This window comes from Bubalus kerabau, chromosome 5, assembly GCF_029407905.1.
Source record: "Bubalus kerabau isolate K-KA32 ecotype Philippines breed swamp buffalo chromosome 5, PCC_UOA_SB_1v2, whole genome shotgun sequence".
Lineage (NCBI taxonomy): Eukaryota > Metazoa > Chordata > Mammalia > Artiodactyla > Bovidae > Bubalus > Bubalus kerabau.
In genome coordinates, this window is record NC_073628.1 from 83,496,179 (window position 1) to 83,516,732 (window position 20,554).

The 20,554-nt window shown below is 41.0% G+C and overlaps 1 protein-coding gene and 1 long non-coding RNA gene across 3 annotated transcripts in view; one reads left to right on the top strand and one right to left on the bottom strand.

Annotated features, from left to right (window-relative positions):
* Positions 1 to 7,083, bottom strand: part of LOC129654260 (uncharacterized) — a 32,226-nt gene extending 25,143 nt beyond the window's left edge. The window contains exon 1 of the mRNA XM_055583767.1: positions 6,680 to 7,083. Within this exon, the coding sequence (XP_055439742.1) occupies positions 6,680 to 6,914 (235 nt within the window). The 5' untranslated portion in view covers positions 6,915 to 7,083. The remainder of the gene's footprint in view (positions 1 to 6,679) is intronic.
* Positions 7,084 to 8,350: 1,267 nt separating this feature from the next.
* Positions 8,351 to 20,256, top strand: LOC129653954 (uncharacterized). 2 transcript variants are annotated; one of them, XR_008715314.1, is made up of 3 exons: positions 8,351 to 8,598; positions 18,001 to 18,128; positions 20,173 to 20,256. It is a non-coding gene; the product is annotated as an uncharacterized LOC129653954 (long non-coding RNA). The 2 variants fall into 2 exon arrangements; XR_008715313.1 differs by lacking the exon at positions 8,351 to 8,598 and adding an exon at positions 15,727 to 16,038.
* The last annotated feature ends 298 nt before the right edge of the window (positions 20,257 to 20,554 follow it).

Consider the following 20,554-nt stretch of genomic DNA (forward strand, 5'->3'; position numbering starts at 1 on the left):
GGAGGCCTGGCGTGCTGCAGTTCATGGGGTCGCAAAGAGTCGGACACTGCTGAGCGACTGAACTGAACGGAACTGAACACATATATATGAAATCTAGAAAGATGGTACTGATGGAAATATTTTCAGAGCAGCAATGCAGACACAGACATAGAGAACAGACTTATGGAAATGGGGAGAAGGGAGGAGGGAGAGGGTGGGATATATTGAGAGAGTAACATGGAAACTCACATTACCACGTGTAAAATAGATAGCTAGTTTGCTGTATGGCTCAGGGAACTCAAAAAGGGGCTCTGCATCAACCTAGAGGGGTGGTTTGGGGAGGGAGGTTCAAGAGGGAAAGGACATATGTATACCTATGGCTGATTCATGTTGATGTTTGGCAGAAACCAACAAATTCGGAAAAGCAAATATCCGTCTTTAAAAATAAATTAATTAAATAAACAAGCAAATTAAAAACATGCCAGGTGTTAGGGATTTCCCTGGAGATCCAGTGGTTAGGTCTCTCAGCTTCCACTGAAGCGGCACAGGTTCGATCTCTCGTTGGGTAACTAAAATCCCGCATGTCACTTAGTATGGCCAAAAGGTTAGATAGATAGATACATAGATAGATAGATAGATAGATAGATAGAATGTGTTAAGGAATAAAAAGATTTATTAAATAAATTAAATAAAAATGCCAAGTTAGTTCTCTATAAATTCTGAATATAAAAACGCAAAAAAAGTGATCAGAAAATGAAAAATCATAAGAATAATATAACACAGAAAATATTAATAAACCACTTTGAAATTGCTCAGAAGTAACATTGAAGTTTAAAACAAAAATGTGCTCATGCAAAAATAAAGGTGATAAGTCTACAGTAACAATATCACTGATAGAAATTATTTTTCCTAAATAATCTCCAAAATAAACATCATTCCAATCAAAAAGAGAGAAGTACAAAGGGGGACTCCACCTACTAGACATCTAAAATATAAAACAACACTGGCTTTCCTGGTGGCTCAGATGCTAAAGAATCTGCCTGCAGTGCGGGAGACCTGGGTTCAATCCCTGGTTTGGGAAGATCCCCTGGAGCAGGGCATGACAGCCCACTCCAGTATTCTTGCTTGGAGAATCCCCATAGACCGAGGACCCTGGCAGGCTACAGCCCATGGGGTCACAAAGAGTCAGACTCGACTGAGTGACTAAGCACACACACAGAAGAAAAGATTTTATTTTTTTTAAAATTGACCTTAAATACTATGACAAATATGCAATGTAACTAAATCACCAATGTTAGTCTCAAAGATACACATTAAATGTGCACACACAAAAAGGGAAAAGACCAAGAGCATAATTGATGAAAACTTTGGACTGGCAGGTAATCTGCAGAAGAATAATCAAAATAGTCAGAAAACAAATAAAAGAATAATCAATTGCATTGATGATCAGGAATATTCAAATTAAAAGATTATATGATACCTTTGTCCACCTATAAAATGGAGTTACAATAGTCTAAAATACTAATTGTTAAGGCTGAGTGCTGAAGAATTGATGTTTTTGAACTGTGGCATTGGAGAAGACTTCAAGAATATCAAGTAAGTCAATCCTAAAGGAAATCAGTCCTGAATATTCATTGGAGGACTGATGCTGAAGCTGAAGCTCCACTACTTTGGCCACATGATGTGAAGAGCTGACTTCTTAGAAAAGACCCTGATTCTGGGAAAGTTTGAAAGCAGGAAGAGAAGGGGACAACAGAGGACGAGATGGTTGGATGATATCGTCAACTTAATGGACCTGAGTTTTAGTAAGCTACAGGAGATGGTGAAGGACAGGGAAGCCTGGCATGCTGCAGTCCATGGGGTTGCAAAAAGTCAGACACAACTGAGCGACTGAACAACAAGGACGATGATACCACTATACACTTATTTAATATTGATTTAAAATAGTCTAAAATATTATTCTTTTATAAAAATGTAAAGGAAACTCTAACACACTGCTTGCATTTAAATAGAAATATTTTACGGTACTTTAGATTACATTTGGCTAATATCTGAGAAAGTTTAAGATGCCCTTGTACATGATCCCAAAACTCCACTTTCAGGTATATACCCTAGAATTGCTTTTATATAAAGGCTTAAGGACAAAAATGTTCACAAAAGAGTCTCTTAGGTCGGAAAAATTAGCATCGGTGTTGCAGTGAATACTGAATATGCATTAAATAGAATAGTGTGGAATGCTTCCATTGACCTCTTATTTCTCTCTGGTTCCCCAGGATAATTGTGATCTTTTTCTTTCACAAGATTTGACACCTAGCCTATGTGTTCACAGGTCATTATCAGAAGAGATGAATATTGGTTTCAACTAACCACACGTCTGTGGACATTCAACTTTCTTATTCCTTTCCTTCTAAGTCACCATGAATTCAGTTATCTCTCCAGTCCCATGAATGGAATTGCCCTTTGGGGAAGCTGGACATGGAAGTAATGAAAAATGATCTTTATCAGTTTCATGACATCATGTAGCTGTCTTTTATTGGGCACTCATTTGTGCATAAACTAGAAAAGATATGTACAAGTTCGGGTCTTGCCTGCAACTGTTTCCCCACCCACAAATTTACACAACAGGCTGATATTCCCAAGGACTGCATCTGAGACTCTGACAAGGATTGGGCTAGCCATCAGACTGCTCAGTAGTTATATAATGCAATATTTTATGTATTTTAAAAACATGCCTAGTGAGAATGTTACAGCACAGGGAACTCTACTTAATGCTCTGGGATGAGCTGAATAACAAGGAAGTACAAAAGGGAGGGGATGTATATATACGTATGCTGATTCACATTGCTATACATTAGAAACTAACACAGCATTGAAAAGCAACCACATTCCAATGAAACTTCTTGAAAAATCACAAAAAAAGAAGGCTAGGATAAAAATTTTTATCAACTAGATCACCTTCAAATATCAGGGGATAATTCATATATTTGTGTGTGTGAATATACACATATATATACATCTGTCTATCCCTGGTGGCTCAGACGATAAAGCTTCTGCCTGCAATGCGGGCGACCTGGGTTCAATGCCTCGGTCGGGAAGATCTCCTGGAGATGGAAATAGCAACCCACTCCTATATTCTTGCCTGGAAAATCCCATGGACGGTGAAACCTGGTAGGCTACAGTCTATACGGTCGCAAAGAGTCGGACACGACTGAGTGACTTCCCTTTCTTTCTTTGACTTTACACATCTGTATATACATATGTGAGTGTGTGTGTGTGTGTGTGTGTGTGTGTGTATATATGTATGTTTCTCATACACTTTCCTCTTCAGAAGATTTACCCCATAAATATTTACATTTAAATTTGTATTTGAAGGAGTAATGAGAAGAAAAATTACACAACTACATGGATGTTAAGTTATATGAGAATGAATATGACCAAGTATATAATAATTTGTTTTCTTGAAAAATTAATCCAGGATAAAAAGAGAAAAAATAGAAACCATATGCTACAGAAGTGATTCCAGGAAAGAGACCCTTAAAGCTGGAATCTGGAATACGTTGTCTAATCTGGTTAGGTTAGAGGATGGCAATGGTTTATTTTGCACGGAACTGGGAGAGTGGAAGTCAATGTAATTCAGTGGCAAACAACAGCAACAACCACAAAACTTATCCCTTGTACTCTTCTGGAATCATGCTATAGGTTTTGGGCCAAAGAACATCTTCTGTGGGCACGCTCAGAGTCTCTAATTTCTTGGAAATGCAGAAAACACATCTATCTGAATTTAAGTTCTCCATTTTAATCCTGAGAGTAGCAATATTATAATGTAATTTCAAATGATCATTGGCTTGAAATTTCTAGTTTGGATTGGGAAAGAAGGCCCTGAGAATGAGTTGTAACTTTGATAGACTCCTGTCAACCTGCTTACCTCCCATCTCTCTTCCACCCCTTCTCCCTCCTTTGGGGAGATTAGAGGACCCTTCCGTTCCTTGTTTTGTCATTAAGTCATGTCCAACTCATTGGTGATCCCATGCACTACAGCCCCCTAGGTTTCTCTGTCCATGGGATTTCCCAGGCAAGAAGACTGAGGAGGGTTACCGTTTCCTTCTCCAGGGATCTTCCCAACCCGCAGACTGAAGCGGGTCAGCCTGCTTGGCAGGCTAAACCACCTGGGAAACCCTAGAGGCCTGTGTAATGGACATGAGTTTGGGTAAACTCCAGCAGTTGGTGATGGACAGGGAGGCCTAGCGTGCCGCAGTTCATGCGGTCATAAAGAGTCAGACACGACTGAGTGACTGAACTGAACCGAACTGATGTATCAGTTTGGTTCAGTTGTTCTGTCATGTTTGCCGGTACTGCTGCTAAGTCGCTTCAGTTGTGTCCGACTCTGTGCGACCCCATAGACGGCAGCCCAGCAGACTTCCCGGTCCCTGGGATTCTCCAGGCAAGAACACTGGAGTGGGTTGCCATTTCCTTCCCCAATGCATGAAAGGGAAAAGTGAAAGTGAAGTCACTCAGTCCTGTCAGACTCTTACTGACCCCATGGACTGCAGCCTACCAGGCTCCTCCATCCATGGGATTTTCCAGGCAAGAGTACTGGAGTGGGGTGCCATTGCCTTCTCTGTCTGTCATGTCTAACTCCTTGTAATCCCGTGGAGTGCAGCACATGAGGCTTCCCTGTCCATGACCAACTCCTGGAGCTTGCTCAAACGCATGTCCATCGAGTCAGTGATGCCATCCTACCATCTCATCCGCTTTTGTCCCCTTCTCCTCCTGCTTTCCATCCTTCCCAATATCAGGGCCTTTTCCAATTAGTCGGTGCTCCGCCATCAGGTGGCCAAAGTATTAGAGCTTCAGCCTCAGCATCAGTCCTTCCAAAGAATATTCAGGGCTGATTTCCTTTAGGATGGACTAGTTGGATCTCCTTGAGCTCTCAAGATCTTGAGAGTTCAAGGGACTCTCAAGAGTGTATATACATACATACATTTTCAGAGAATATTGTATTTTGCAAAACATTAACATACATCATCATAGCCGTCAATACAACCATCTGATTAAGTAGTTTTTTTTATTATCAAGATTAGTAAACACAATTTTCGGAGAAGGCAATGGCACCCCACTCCAGGACTCTTGCCTGGAAAATTCCATGGACGGAGGAGCCTGGTAGGTTGCAGTCCATGGGGTGGCTGAGAGTCAGACACGACTGAGCGACTTCATTTTCATTTTTCACTCTCATGCATTGGAGAAGGAAATGGCAACCCACTCCAGTGTTCTTGCCTGGAGAATCCCAGGGACACAGGAGCCTGGTATATCAACTGCTGGTATCATCATCATTTACCACCAGATATCAAGGCTCTTATAAACCATTGGTAAATAAGATTGTGAAGCCTTAGTATAAAAAGAGGAAGAAAAACAAATGGCCAGTAAAACAGAAGACAGACAAACATATATTAATACTTTACAAAGTTATGTTATGTGTAAGAAATGTTCCACTGCAGTGAAGTGAGAGGAAATTCTACTATTTTTAAGAAATTGAATGAGTTTGTTTAAATAAGCACACACAAAAAATAATAATAATGTAACCACCTACCTCATACTAAGGGCTTCCCAGGTGGCTCAGTGGTAATGATCCACCTGCCAAGCAGGAGACAGGGGACACAGGTTCTATTGCTGGGTTGGGAAGATCCCTTGGAGGAGGAAATGGCAACCCATTCCAGTATTCTTGCCTGGAAAATTACATGGACAGAGGAGGTTGGAGGGCTATAGGCCATGGGGTCACAAAGAGTTGGACTTAGTGACTAAACAACAACAGCAACCTCACCCTAAACACAGAAATATATTCTAGATAGATTATAGAGATAAGTGCAAATAAAAATAGAATTGTCTCTTAGAAGATAAAGCATAAGGAAACATTTTCAAAATCTTGGAGTAGGAATTATTTCTTATCCAGGATTTGAAAAGTAATAACTACACAGGAAAATAAAAGGAACTGAAATATATTATGAATAAGAACTTCTGCTTACCAAATGCATTTTCTGAGTAAATACACAGGCCAAAGTATGAAGAAACTTATTTGAAATATATATTATTCTAAGAAAAGACTCATAGTCCCAATTAATAAGAAGTTTAATGTACTAATACGGCAAATAACCCAACAAAATTTGGCCAAAAAAAGTGATGACCCAAAAGCTTACTTGCATAATATCATTAGTCATCAGGAAACATATGTATTCAAGAAAATTAGGACCCATTACATACTCAACAGGATGAATAAAACAAAAAAGAAAAAAAATTACCCAAAGGTGATGAATGTATTAAACACCTGAAATTCATCTCTGTTACTATTTGGAGTGTAAATCTGTAGTATACGTTTGGAAAACAATGCAGCAAAATATCTTTATATTCATGAAACAAATTCAAATCATTCTACTCAATCAGCTGATAGTATACATAAGGGTCAGCGGTTCCAACCTGCCTCTCAAAATCCTTTAACAGGTGTGGACGTGTTTTTGTTTAAAAATAGCAATATTCTTACTTGAAAACTAGGTGGCCGGCCGTGACTCAGTCTTTGTGATCACCAGACAGCGCGCGTGCCCCTGTCCCCCGGCCCTCCCTGTGCGTGTTTATTGCTCTTCCCCGTCACTTCCAGCTTTTCCCCGCTCCCGGCCTGCCCCACACCGGTGACCGCCCAGTGCCCCCTTACCCTGTTTAGGACCTAACCCGTCTCGCCTCATGTGGTGTCCTTCCCTGGCCTCCATGGCTGGTGGTGTCTCCGGGCACAGAAGTGCCCTCGGTCCCCGAGGGGGGAAGCTGGGCACAACAAGTTGCACGTGAGGGCTGTGGAGGCACCGGTACATGGCTGGAGAGTGCTCTCCCGGGCCACTTGTGGCTCTGGGTGTTGGCGGTGGTCGGCTCAAGCCCCGATAGGGGAGCTCCATGGGGGCCAGGAAGGGCAATAGACATCCTGGGTGCCAGGGGAGCGCTCCTGCGCTGGAGGTTTCTTGCGGTCAGATTCCGTGGCGTGACGCAGAAGCAGCTTCGCTTCCGGGTCATTCAGAATGGCTTCCGGGCCCCTCGCAGTAGCTGGCGGCCACCCCACCTCCACTGTCGGTTCTATGCCTCTGCTGCATCTATGCCACGTGGGCTACGTGGCAGCACTCCATTTGTGCCTCGTTCGTCCTATCCTCTGATCCCTGGGCCTGCGCCCTGGTGCTTCTCGCTTCCCCGGCCCGCCTTGCCCCGTCTCCATTGCCCTTTGCCTCCTTCTGTCCGCTGATGTTGTCGTGTGCTGGACCAGGAAGAGCGCCTAAGCCCCCGGCGCGAAGCCCCCTGCGGTGCGCTCGTCCAAGTGTGCACAGGTCACCGGCTGGCTACCATGCCTATACCGCCACCCCTGGGGAGGGGGGGTGGAAGTGAGGGGCCACGGCCGTCCCTGATGTGCCCGACTGGTGTCCTTAGCCCCACTTCCAGCGCCCGGGCCCTCGAGGAGGGTCTCCCCATCAGAACTTTGGGGAAGGATGCTGCATCCCTAGTGGATGGAGTGTGGGGGATCCTTCGGCCTCCCCATGGGAGGAGCAGATCACCCGGCCTCGGCTGATCACCCTCCCCCTTCTTCAATTCGTGGAGTTTTGCTGCCACGGCCCTTCACCCCACGCCAAGCACGCCAGGCGCCCTGTGCTCACTTGGATACCCAGGTGGCACAGTAGAAAAGAATCAGCCTGCTAATGCAGGCAATTGCAAAAGATGCAAGCTCGATCCCTGAATGGGGGAGATGCCCTGGAGGAGGAAATGGCAACCCCCTCCTGTATTCTTCCCTGGAAAATCCCTTGGACAGAGGAGTCTGGCGGGCTGCAGTCCAAGGGGTCGTAGAGTCGGAGAGGTGGACACGACTGAGCACAGGCACATATACACATGAGAAAAAAGAGAATCCCAGTTACAACTCAACCGTTGTGTAAAGAGTTTTGTAATTGGCTTTCCAGAAATGCCACCTTTAGTAGCTGACTTAGTAGAAGGAGGACCCGGATTACACAGGAGGCTTGAGAATGTGGCTCCCGTATCCAGTAGGAATTTAACAGGATGGCCTCTTCTAGTTAGAGTCACCTGAGGCTCCTGTGTGGTAATGAGGACAGAAGCCAAAGTGGGAAGCCCTGGGCCCCGTGAATCTTGATCTTGTGTCTGAGTTTCTGACCCCTGAAACCTACGTCCCTGGGGATATTACTCTTCCAGTGATCTCCCTTGCAAGTGGGGCAGGGCCTTGGTGGTGGCCTCTGCTTGCCTTGGGAGCATTGTCTCTTAAAGTGTCCATTTTTGCCACAACAAAAAAAGACTTCAGGTTTTTGCTTGTATCCTCCCACCCTTGTAGCCCTAAAGTTAACTCCCTTTAGGGCCATAAGGAGAGCTTTGGCCTTTCTCTTATCTCTATTCCCTTTTTCTTTAGGTTCTTCCTGATTTCTGTTTAAGAATACTGATGTGGCAGCTCTTACCAGTGTAGGGTAAGGGAGTTAGAGGAGGCGAGGTTCGGAAAAAGAAGGAGACCGGCACTTTACAGAACGGATTCACCTTTAATGAGGCAAGAAGGGGCAGCATCAGATTAATGACCTGCTGCGCTAACCCAAGAAAAGAGTAAGTATATATAGGCATATATGTGGACATCTACTGTTACGGGTGCCTGTTCTTCTCCAGGGTTGTTTGGAGTGAGTGAAGTCTCTCAGTCATGTCCAGCTCTTTGTGACCCCATGGACTGTAGCCCTACCAGGCTTCTCTGTCCATGGGATTTCCCAGGCAAGAATACTGGAGTGGGTTGCCATTTCCTTCTCTAGGAGATCTTCCTGACCCAGGGATTGAACCCGGGTCCTCTGCGTTGTAGGCAGACACTTTACCGTCTGAGCCACAGGGAAGCCAGGGAAGTCTTCGGAGTAGGTATTTCTTAAACAGCTGGGGCAAGGAATTCTGGAGACCAGCTGGGACCAGTTAGGAGCTGGGTGTGATCAACCTTATTGTCCATTTTTTTTTCTTCAGGTCAGAGTTCTTTGTTTTGCATAGAATGGTGAGGAGGACCTAGAAAGGCCAGTTTTAGGAGTTTCCTCTGACTATCTGGAGCCAACTGATTAATAAATTTCTCTTTAAGAATAAGAAAGCCGTGGTACATGTACACAATGGAGTATTACTCAGCCATTAAAAAGAATACATTTGAATCAGTTCTAATGAAGTGGATTAAACTGTAGCCTATTATACAGAGTGAAGTCAACCAGAAAGAAAAAGACGAATACAGTATAGTAACGCATATATATGGAATTTAGAAAGACGGTAATGACAACCCTATATGCGAGACAGCAAAAGAGACACAGATGTATAGAACAGTGTTTTGGACTCCATGGGAGAGGGAGAGGGGGATGATTTGGGAGAATGGCATTAAAACATGTATGCTATCATATAAGAAACGTATCGCCAGTCTAGGTTCAATTTAGGATACAGGGAGCTTGGGGCTGGTGCACTGGGATGACCCAGAGGGATGGTATGGGGAGGGAGGTGGGAGGGGGGTTCAGGATGGGGAACACATGTACACCTGTGGCGGATGCATGTTGATGTATGGCAAAACCAATACAATATTGTAAAGTAAAAAATAAATAAACATGTTAAGTTAAAAAAATTTTAAACATTAAAAATAGCAATCAGTGAGGCAGAAAAACAATGAGAAGATGGTTCCCAAGATGCTAATGAAATAATATTCTCAAAAAGAAGTAAAGTATATATTTTAAAATGCATACAAAATGTTGAATATGTATAAAACAGAATGTTAACAGTAGTTGTTTTAATGCAGTAGATGTGTCAGTGATTTAATTTTTGGTTTTTTGTTTCTATTTTCCAAAAATGTTCTGCAATAAATTCACAACACTATTGTAACATGAAATGAGAAATATAAAACTAGTTTTGTAAATATCAGACCCTTTCTTGATCTTCTGTAAACTCGATGCATGATACAGGATGCTTGGGGCTGGTGCACTGGGATGACCCAGCAGGATGGTATGGGGAGGGAGATGGGAGGGGGGTTCAGGATGGGGAACACGTGTACACCCGTGGCGGATTCATGTTGATGTATGGCAAAACCAATACAATATTGTAAAATAATTGTCCTGCAATTAAATTAAAATAAAAAAAAAACAAGTCAATAAAATGAAATCTTAAAATTTCCATTCTCTCTGGAAGATGCCATAGCTAAGCATCTTAATTTCAATATAAGAAGATTGTTCTTGGTACTCTGATTCATCTACCACAACTGAATAGCCTGTGGCCTGACCCTAAGAGGACACAAGGTTCAGAGACTTAATTATTACAAACAGTATGTCTTCTGTTTTAATTTTCTAACGGAGAGTAACTCTAAGACCCTTATGCAGGGAACTGACTTATGTTTCATGGCCTTGAAAAATGTTGCCACCTCAGTTAAATTAACGGTCTAACAGCTTTGACCATTTGGGGAGAACTGTCAGTAGTTAGATGTCCTAAATGTGGCCAGTTTCATATGAGCATTGTTAAGACATTACAGGACTTCCTCAGTGGTCCAATGGTTAGGACTCTGAACTTTCACTGCCCAGGCCCAGGATTGGATCCTTGGTCAAGAAACTAAGACCCTGCAAGCCACAAGGTGTGGCAAAAAAAGAAAATAACCCCACCTCCCTTCTGAAACATTGTTAAACCTCAGAACTAAGTTGTGCTTGTCACGGACATCATACTTAGGAGTTTTTCTATCACGTCAAAATTTTCATTGGCACTACCAAATTTTAGAGCTAATGGATTTTGTACTATATATATATTTACTACATATATAGGTTTACTATATATAAGTATCATAAATGGCTTAACTTTTTCATAGAATTTGTCCTGTGAATTTTCAGCCTTATCATGACACTGAGTAATGCTGTGTGTCTTCAATAATGTTATTTTTGGTTGTGGAATGTGGGGCATACTTTTTCTCCCACATTCAAGAGAGAACCCCTTATAAACTCTCCATTCCTAAAACCTTTTAATAAACAGAGGATATTTTTCAATTCCTATGCAATTAGATTTTATAGAATAGTTATTATATTTTTCATATTGATATTTCATAAATCTGGGGAATTTCCAACTATTCTGAGGAATACCACTGGAAAAAAACAAACAAACAAAAAAATCAGATAATAATTCCCTGTACTACTTTGGGTTCTTATCTTGGCAGTGAAAAACACATTTCTAAGAAAAGTTAATTTCAACAACAGTAATATCTTTAAGGTAAATATTTCCCGTAAACTTGCCTATCATACAACCATACAAAAACTAGATAGATTTAAAAAAAAAGTTAGAATTTTTTATCTGATTGGTCAGAGCCAAAGGGCAAGTGATTCTTTTTTTTTTTTTAAATATTAAACTAATATATAAAATAGAGTGAAACCTACTTTTGTAGTCTGTAAGTCAAAGCCATCTCATAAATGATATTATATTTATCATAATAAATTTTATTTTTTATGATATACTTTCCAGTTTATTTATTCTTTAAATTTATAATGGTTTTGATTTGCATTTCTCTGATAATGAGTGATGTTGAGCATCCTTTCATGCGTTTGTTAGTCATCTGTGTGTCTTCTTTGGAGAACTGTTTAGTTCTTTGGCCCATTTTTTGATTGGGTCATTTATTGTTCTGGAATTGAGCTGCAGGAGTTGCTTGTATATTTTTGAGATTAATTCTTTGTCAGTTGCTTTGTTTGCTATTATTTTCTCCCATTCTGAAGGCTGTCTTTTCACTTTGCTTATAGGTTCTTTCATTGTACAAAAGCTTTTAAGTTTAATTAGGTCCCATTTGTTTATTTTTGCTTTTATTTCCATTAGTCTGGGAGGTGGGTCATAGAGGATCCTGCTATGATTTCTGTTGGAGAGTGTTTTGCCTGTGTTTTCCTCTGGTTTCTGGTCTTACGTTTAGATCTTTAAACCATTTTGAGTTTATTTTTGTGTATGGTGTTAGAAAGTGTTCTAGTTTCATCCTTTTACAAGTGGTTGACCAGTTTTCCCAGCACCACTTGTTAAAAAGAGATTGTCTTTTCTCCATTGTATCTTCTTGCCTGTTTTGTCAAAGATAAGGTTTCCATATGTGCGTGGATTTATCTCTGGACTTTCTATTTTGGTTTTTTTTTTTGTTTTTTTTGTTTTTTTTTAATTTTATTTTATTTTTAAACTTTACATAACTGTATTAGATTTGCCAAATATCAAAATGAATCCACCACAGGTATACATGTGTTCCCCATCCTGAACCCTCCTCCCTCCTCCCTCCCCATTCCATCCCTCTGGGTCGTCCCAGTGCACCAGCCCCAAGCATGCAGTATCGTGCATCAAACCTGGACTGGCAACTCATTTCATACATGATATTTTACATGTTTCAATGCCATTCTCCCAAATCTTCCCACCCTCTCCCTCTCCCACAGAGTCCATAAGACTGTTCTATACATCAGTGTCTCTTTTGCTGTCTCGTACACAGGGTTATTGTTACCATATTTCTAAATTCCATATATATGCGTTAGTATACTGTATTGGTGTTTTTCTTTCTGGCTTACTTCACTCTGTATAATAGGCTCCAGTTTCATCCACCTCATTAGAACTGATTCAAATGTATTCTTTTTAATGGCTGAATAATACTCCATTGTGTATATGTACCACAGCTTTCTTATCCATTCATCTGCTGATGGACATCTAGGTTGCTTCCATGTCCTGGCTATTATAAACAGTGCTGCGATGAACATTGGGGTACACGTGTCTCTTTCCCTTCTGGTTTTCTCAGTGTGTATGCCCAGCAGTGGGATTGCTGGATCATAAGGCATGTCTATTTTGTTCCATTGATCTATATTTCTGTTAAATTTTCAAACCCTAGCTTCAAACAATATTGAAAACAGATTAAGAAAAATTACTAACACCTTTTTGGATATTTTCTTTTTTCAAACGATAGCGAATGGTGGTTTATTTTTTTTAATAAATTCTGTACAATTTAGAAATACTTTCCATATACGCTATTCTTGGACATTTTCTTACAATGGTAAATATTCAGAGCACTTCACAATATTCCACAATGACATTTTTAAGTTTGTTTTCCATTCTATTCTGATCTATTGTGTATATCTGTTTTTGTGCACATTAAGGAAAATGTCAAAGTGGTTTAGTAGTACATTTTCATTACAAAAGGTAAGCTTCCATAAAGGAAGAACTGTGAAAAAGATCAAACAGTATCAAATTTCTGTTTTATTGCCCTCCAAAGCAACCTGTGGAATTAACTAATTGCAATTTTGACTTCTATTGCAAATGATCAATCAGCAGAGACATATTAAAAACTCTTAATATGACTGACAAAGAAGATACAATTGGCCAACAAAATGGCCAGAGATTGATCTTAGTTTTTAAAATCTTTATTTGCTCAATGACAGATATAAGTCTTGGGGATGAACTCGGCAGGCAGAGAAGATGTCTAAAGCAAAGGCACCCCTGTGTGGATGTGCCTGCCAGGAACAGTGAGGAAGTCAAGGAAGTTGACATAAACTGAGGTGTTAGGTGGTGAATTTGCAGAAGTCAACAAGAACACAGATGGCCTGACCTGAATTACTGTGTGTGTGTGTGTGTGTGTGTGTGTGTGTTTAGATCTGTTTAATCAGAAAGGGGTTAGGAAAAGTAGCAAGGTATATATCTGTGTGTGATCTTATTCTTCCCTACTAACAGTGCTAAGGAGAAGGCAATGACAAGCCACTCCAGTATTCTTACCTGGGAAATCCCATGGACGGAGGAGCCTGGTAGGCTACAGTCCATGGGGTCGCGAAGACTCGGACTCGACTGAGCGACTTCACTTTCATTTTTCACTTTCATTCACTGGAGAAGAAAATGGCAACCCACTCCAATATTGTTGGCTGGAGAATCCCAGGGACGGCAGCCTGGTGGGCTGCCGTCTATGGGGTCGCCCAGAGTTGGGCACGACTGACATGACTTAGCAACAGCAGCTTAGCAGCAGCAGCTTAGCAGCAGTAACAGTGCTAGATTCTTTATCTGATTCTTGGAGTTGCCTGAGAGCTCAGTTGGTAAAGAAACCACCAGCAGTGCAGGAGACCCCAGTTGCATTCCTGGGTTGGGAAGACCTGCTGGAGAAGGGATAGGCTACCCACCCCTGTATTCTTGGACTTCCCTTGAGGCTCATTTGGTAAAGAATCTGCCTGCAATGTGGGAAACCTGGGTTCAATCCCTGGGTTGGGAACATCCCCTGGTGAAGGGAAAGGCTACACACTCCAGTGTTCTGGCCTAGAGAATTCCATGGTCTGTATAGTCCGTGGGGTGACAAAGAGTCTGACATGAATGAGCCACTTTCACTTTCACTTTTGATTTCATTAAATAACTCTCCGTGTTAGAAATTTTCTCTCTTTTACATGTGAAGAAATGGTCTTCAGATTCTTTTTTTTCTGTTTCTTAAACCACATCCTCTTACCACCTGCCAAAACAGTCTTTCTAGGATCCCAGGGAGGCCAATGAGAAGTGCTAAAGAAGGCCTTCAAGGCAGGATGGTGTAGATAGGGTGTGGACATTGGCCCCAGATTTATCTGGGTTTGAATCCCAGTGTCACTACTAGTTAGCTAAATTGACACTTATTCACAGAGCTACACAAATATTTCAGATAATCATTGGTTTCATTGTCTATGAAATGAGTGTAATAATGTCATGTATGTAAAGATGGGCTTCTCAGATGGTACAGAGGTAAAGAATCTGCCTTTCAATGTAGAAGAAGCAAGAGACTCAAGTTCAGTCCCTGGGCTGGGAAGATCCCCTGGAGAAGGAAATAACTGCCCACTCCGAATTATTCTTGCTTGGAGAAATCCATGGACAGGAGAGCCTTGTGGGCTACACTCCATGGGACCGCAAAGAGGTGGACCCTACGGGCACACACACAATTAAAAAGGGAGCTAGCCTAGAATCACCAGATGTAGGTAATACCAGTTCCTTTCTTCTCCCTGCCTTTAATTAGAGATAATGGGGATCGGGGAAATTGATGGAGAAAAAGAGCATGTGTGGGACTGCCCTGTGAGGCAAAGCCCCCTTGCTGGAGGAGAGTTGAGATGTGAGGTCTGATCCTTTTTATGGTTTGTGGTTCAAGGACTGGAAAGAACTAATGTAAGGGGAGATTTGATTCAGAATTGGTGGAGGTGGAGGTTGGGTAGGTGGTCTGAAGGTTGAACTAGCAGATGTGAAATGGGAAGTGAAAGAAAGTGAGGGATTAATCATGATTATCAGCTTTTTGTCAAGAAAACACTGTAAGGAGTCTATGGGACTCTGAAGTGAGGCAGATTGCAGCAGAGAAAGATCCCTTCTCTTGAGTTGATGGCACACTTGAATACGACTCACAAGTTCCAGGCAGAAGATTTGGGAGCCCCAACAAATTGGCATTGAAATAGGAAACCAAAATGCATTAATTGCTTAGACAACAAGATGAAGTCATTTTCATTTTCTATTTACTTACATTGTAATACTGTGAGAATTTCTAAGGGTGTTATGCAATTCAAAATTTTTCATTTCAAGAAAAGCAATAATATTCTAACAGACATATTCACGAAGAATAGTATTACCAGAATGAGAGGAAAGTAAAAATAAAACGAGAAATTATTTGAATAATATTTTGTAAATTTTATGCAAGCGAACTTTCTCTAAATGCCTTGGACTATTAACTTTTTCTCTTCTCATTGTCTTTGCCCCTATCTGTATAACATGAACCTTGACGGGATTGAGTTTGCTGTTTAGGTGCAAAGTTGTGTCTGAGTCTTTGCGACCCCATGGACTGTAGCCCACCAGGCCTCTCTGATCATGGGATATTCCAGGCAAGAATACTGGCGTGGGTTGTCTTTTCCTTCTCCAGGGGATCTTCCCAACCCAGGGATCAAAACCACATCTCCTGAATTGGCAGGTGGTTTCTTTACCTCTGAGTCACCAGGGAAGCCCTGAGAATGAGTTCAATGAGTAGGTCATTGGAATTGGAAGTCACAGGAAAAACATACCAAGAGAAAATAAAATTCATAGGTATGTACACCATTGTCTCTAGATTATTTCACTCGTTCGTCAATACCTTGTAATTACAAGCTATATAAATAAAGTAATTTAGATTCAAAGATGTTTTAGAGTCTTATCTTAGTTTACTAGGCCTGCCATCACAAAATACCACAGACCCGGTTGTTTAAAAGACCGAACACTATTCTCTCATGTTCTGGAGGCTGGGATTTAAGGTCGAGTTGGATTTTCTTGAGCAGTCCATCCTTGGCTTTGAGATGACGGCCTTCTCCTAGGGTTCTCTCATGGCTTTCTCTCTGTGTAGATACAGAATTAAGACTGCAACAGATAAGTGTCGGATGATAATATTAAGTTCAGAACACTCACATGGCTATTAAACAATGAAACTGGGATTTTCCTTCTCCCAGACTGCACAATGCAAGCTGTGCACGTGTAGTGTTTGACATCAGAGTGAGGCCTGAGACTAGAGATAGAGGTAGGAGCATACAGTGGGAAGGGAGCAGGGGTCACTTGAACAGTCTTATGTAGTGGAGATATATAAATGCTGATACTGAAATTATTGCTTACTCTGCTTTGAGTCAAATTACCTGTAGGCCATTTAAAAGTGTGTTTATTTTTTGAACTAATATTTAACTTTGATTGAAGTATAGTTGATTTGCAATGTTGTATTAATTTCAGGTATACAGCAAAGTGATTCAGTTATATATCTATATCTATATCTATATCTATATATATCTTCATACGTATCTGTGGGCTTCCCTGGGCTTTCCTTCTGAAGTAAAGAATCTGCCTGCCAATGCAGGAGATGAGGATTCAAGTCCTGGGTGGGGAAGGTGCCCTGGAGAAAGAAATGGTAACCACTGGTAACCACTAGTTTGGGCTCTCTATCTATGAGTCTGCTTCTTTTTTGTTACATTCACTAGTTTATTGTGTTACTGATATTCCACACATAAGGGATATCATTCAGTATATGTCTTTCTCTGATTTATTTCACTGAGCATAATACCTTCCAAATCTATCCATGTTGCTACAAATGGCATATTTTAATTTTTATGGATGAGTAGTATTCTATTGTATGTCTGTGAAGATATATATATATATATATATATATATGAATACACACACACACATACACACACACACACACACACATAACATCTTCTTTATCCATTCACTGGCTGCTGGATACTTAGGTTACTTTCATATCTTGGCAACTGTGAATAATACTGCTTTGAACAGTCGGCTTCATGTACTTTTTTGAAATAGTGGTTTTGGTTTTCTTCAAATATCTACTCAGGAGTAGAACTGCTAGATCATATGGTAGCTCTATTTTTATTTTGTTGAGGAACCTTTATACTGTTTTCTGTAGTGTCTGTTGCAATTTACATACCCACCAACAGTGTGGGAGGGTTCACTTTTCTCAGTATCCTCACCAACATTTGTTTTTTGTATACCTCATTGGTTGTTTTTTTTAATCTGCATTTCCCTGATGATTAATGATGCTGAGCATCTTTTAATGTGTTGCTATGATTTTTAAACTGATATGTACAGGTATAAATCTTAACACCTATGCAATTTCTTTTATGTTTCACCCACTTAGATGTGGGTCTAGGCCCTTTCTTTTTTTTTTTTTTACAGTAGGAAGTTTAAATTTTATTTTATTTTTAAACTTTACAATATTGTATTAGTTTTGCCAAATATTGAAATGAATCACCAGAGGTATATCTGTGTTCCCCATCCTGAACCCTCCTCCCTCCTCCCCCCCGATACCCTCCCTCTGGGTCGTCCCAGTGCCCTTTCTTTTAACAAGAGTTGATACAGAGTGATGAGGGCTTACTTACCACTGACAGATGTCCTGGAAATAACACTGTGTAATGTCCACAGTTAAGCCTGAAAAGGCCATGAGCCACTCAGGTCAACCTCCTGCTGGAGCCGTCCACCACCCACAATGAACTCGGCGGTTCTGCCTTCTAGGAGGAAGCCCAGGCCTCGTGGGAAGGCTTCCTGAATCTCCGCCAGCAAGCCCGGCTTCAGCTGCAGACGTGGCAGTGACGTCACCTCCAGAGGAGTCCAGCCCCTAGTGTTAGTATCAACCCCAACTGGTGAGTCTCCTCTCCTGAGACCCCAACATCCTAGAGCAGAAATAGCCATCCCCACTGCACCCTGTCTGAATTCCTCACCTTGGGACCAAAGTGGGTGTCACGTGCCATGACGTGGGGCTTAGTTTATAAAAATATTTTATATTAAAAGCATCGAGAATAACACACTTGTGGAAAATTCACAGGTTACAACAGAATGTATATTAAAATCTCTTTCCTTCCTTCCGTAGTCTATAGCCTTCTAGATGCTGTCTCTGGAAGTACTGTTATTTTTTCCAGACTTATTAATGGAACTATCAGATAGTGCTGACACTCTGACGTACATGTTTCTAAGAGCTGTACCTACATTTACTCATTTGTTCTTCGTTCACCATGAGTTCTCAGGTGGTAACTGGAAGGGAAGTCTTCTGCTTCATTCTGATTTCCTTCCAAAATTGGGTGTCTGAACTGCTGTCCTCAATTCCCTTTTGAATTATATTCCTCCAATATATTTGAAAATACAGTCCCTAGGCAGTATTTGCCTGGCAGTCTAGTGGTTAGGATTTGCCCTTCCAAAGTAAGGGGAGTGGGTTGTGGGTTCAGTCTTTAGTCGGGAACTAAGATCCCACATGCCTGGGAGCCAAAAATCCAAAAACATAAAAAACAACTAAGCAATATTGTAACAGATTGAATACATACTTTAAAAATATTATTAAAAAAGAAATAGATTCCCTAATTCTTTTTTTAATTTTTATTTGTCAGTTTGCTTATTTATACACACACACACACACAGACACACACACACACACACACACACATTTTCCATCAAGCTGGGAAGCACTAAAATTGTTCATTTCATTTCAGTTCAGTTCAGTCACTCAGTCATGTTCGACTCTTCGCAACCCCATGAACTGCAGCACGCCAAGCCTCCCTGTCCATCACCAACTCCCGGAGTTCACTCAGACTCACGTCCATCGAGTCAGTGATGCCAACCAGCCATCTCATCCTCTGTCGTCCCCTTCTTCTCCTGCCCCCAATCCCTCCCAGCATCAGAGTCTTTTCCAGTGAATCAGCACTTCCCATGAAGTGGCCAAAGTACAGGAGTTTCAGCTTTAGCATCATTCCAAAGAAATCCCGGGGCTAATCTCCTTCAGAATGGACTGGTTGGATCTCCTTGCGGTCCAAGGGACTGTCAAGAGTCTTCTCCAACACCACAGTTCAAAAGCATCAATTATTCGGCGCTCAGCTTTCCTCACAGTCCACACTTGGTTCATATCTCAATTGGGTAATCCTACACTTTCACCTAACCTACAGCTGAAGACACAATGAATTGTTTTTTGTTACTTGCTCAGTAAATAGCCAGGCTTTACACACAATAACAGATAAATTGTTAAATGAATTGGCGGAGACTGAGAGATAAGTAAGTGTATACATGTAGATGTATCCGGAGAAAAGGAAGTAATATATGTAAAGGAGAGAAAGATTTACATAATTTGATAAGTATATGTATTTTACAATCAGAATATGACATTTTGCAATTGAATTTCAATTACTGCTGCTTTTTATTTTTTTATTTTATTTTTTCTACATACCAACTATATTAATTAATACACTTCCAAGGGTACAATACAGGGGATGTGCAAACTTAGCAGCAAGCATATGCTCAACAATGAAATCTTCTACTAGTTCTATTCTGACAATTTCTAACTCTCCGAGAGGCTCTATACTATTTGAATATCTTAAACTTCCCACGCCTCTTGCGGTTGGGAGACTGTAAACAATCGTATGTGTAGCTGTAGGAGTCCGGGTAAACCTGTCAGGCAAGTTAGAGAGCCATCTGAGGGGTTTGTGAACTAAAACACTCTTGTCACGCCCAGGAACTTTATTAACTAGAGCTGTAAGTTAACTCTTTTTCAGAGGGAGAGATGGTGGTGGGGGACGGCCCCCCATAAAGTCAGAGGTGTAGGTGAGAGCACAAAGCAGTAAAGTAGGCAGACTCTGGTTTTGGGGTAGATGCTCAGGCAGGCCCAGAGGGATATAACTAACTTGGCATTTATTTATCTTGTAGATGAAATGAATGATCATCAAAATACCCTGTCCTACATGGGGATAAACCCATCTCCAGACACCACACGGGAGCTGAATGATGTTGTGTAAGTTGATGTGTCTCACATAAGGCCTGTATTTTCAGAAAACCACACATTTATTTATTTTTATATTTTTATTTCCCCATAAAGCCCCATATTGTTTTTGTGATAGAAACACTTATAAAATTGAAGTCTAATTTTGGTGTTCAATAAACAAATGCATTTTGTGTACTGCATTGTGTATTGCTGTGTGTCATACTATACAAAAGCATCCTAGGATGGTAGAGGTATAGAAGACAACTTGAATTTTGTTTTCAATATATTTCAATATATTCAATATATTGAAATACATTTGGACAAATG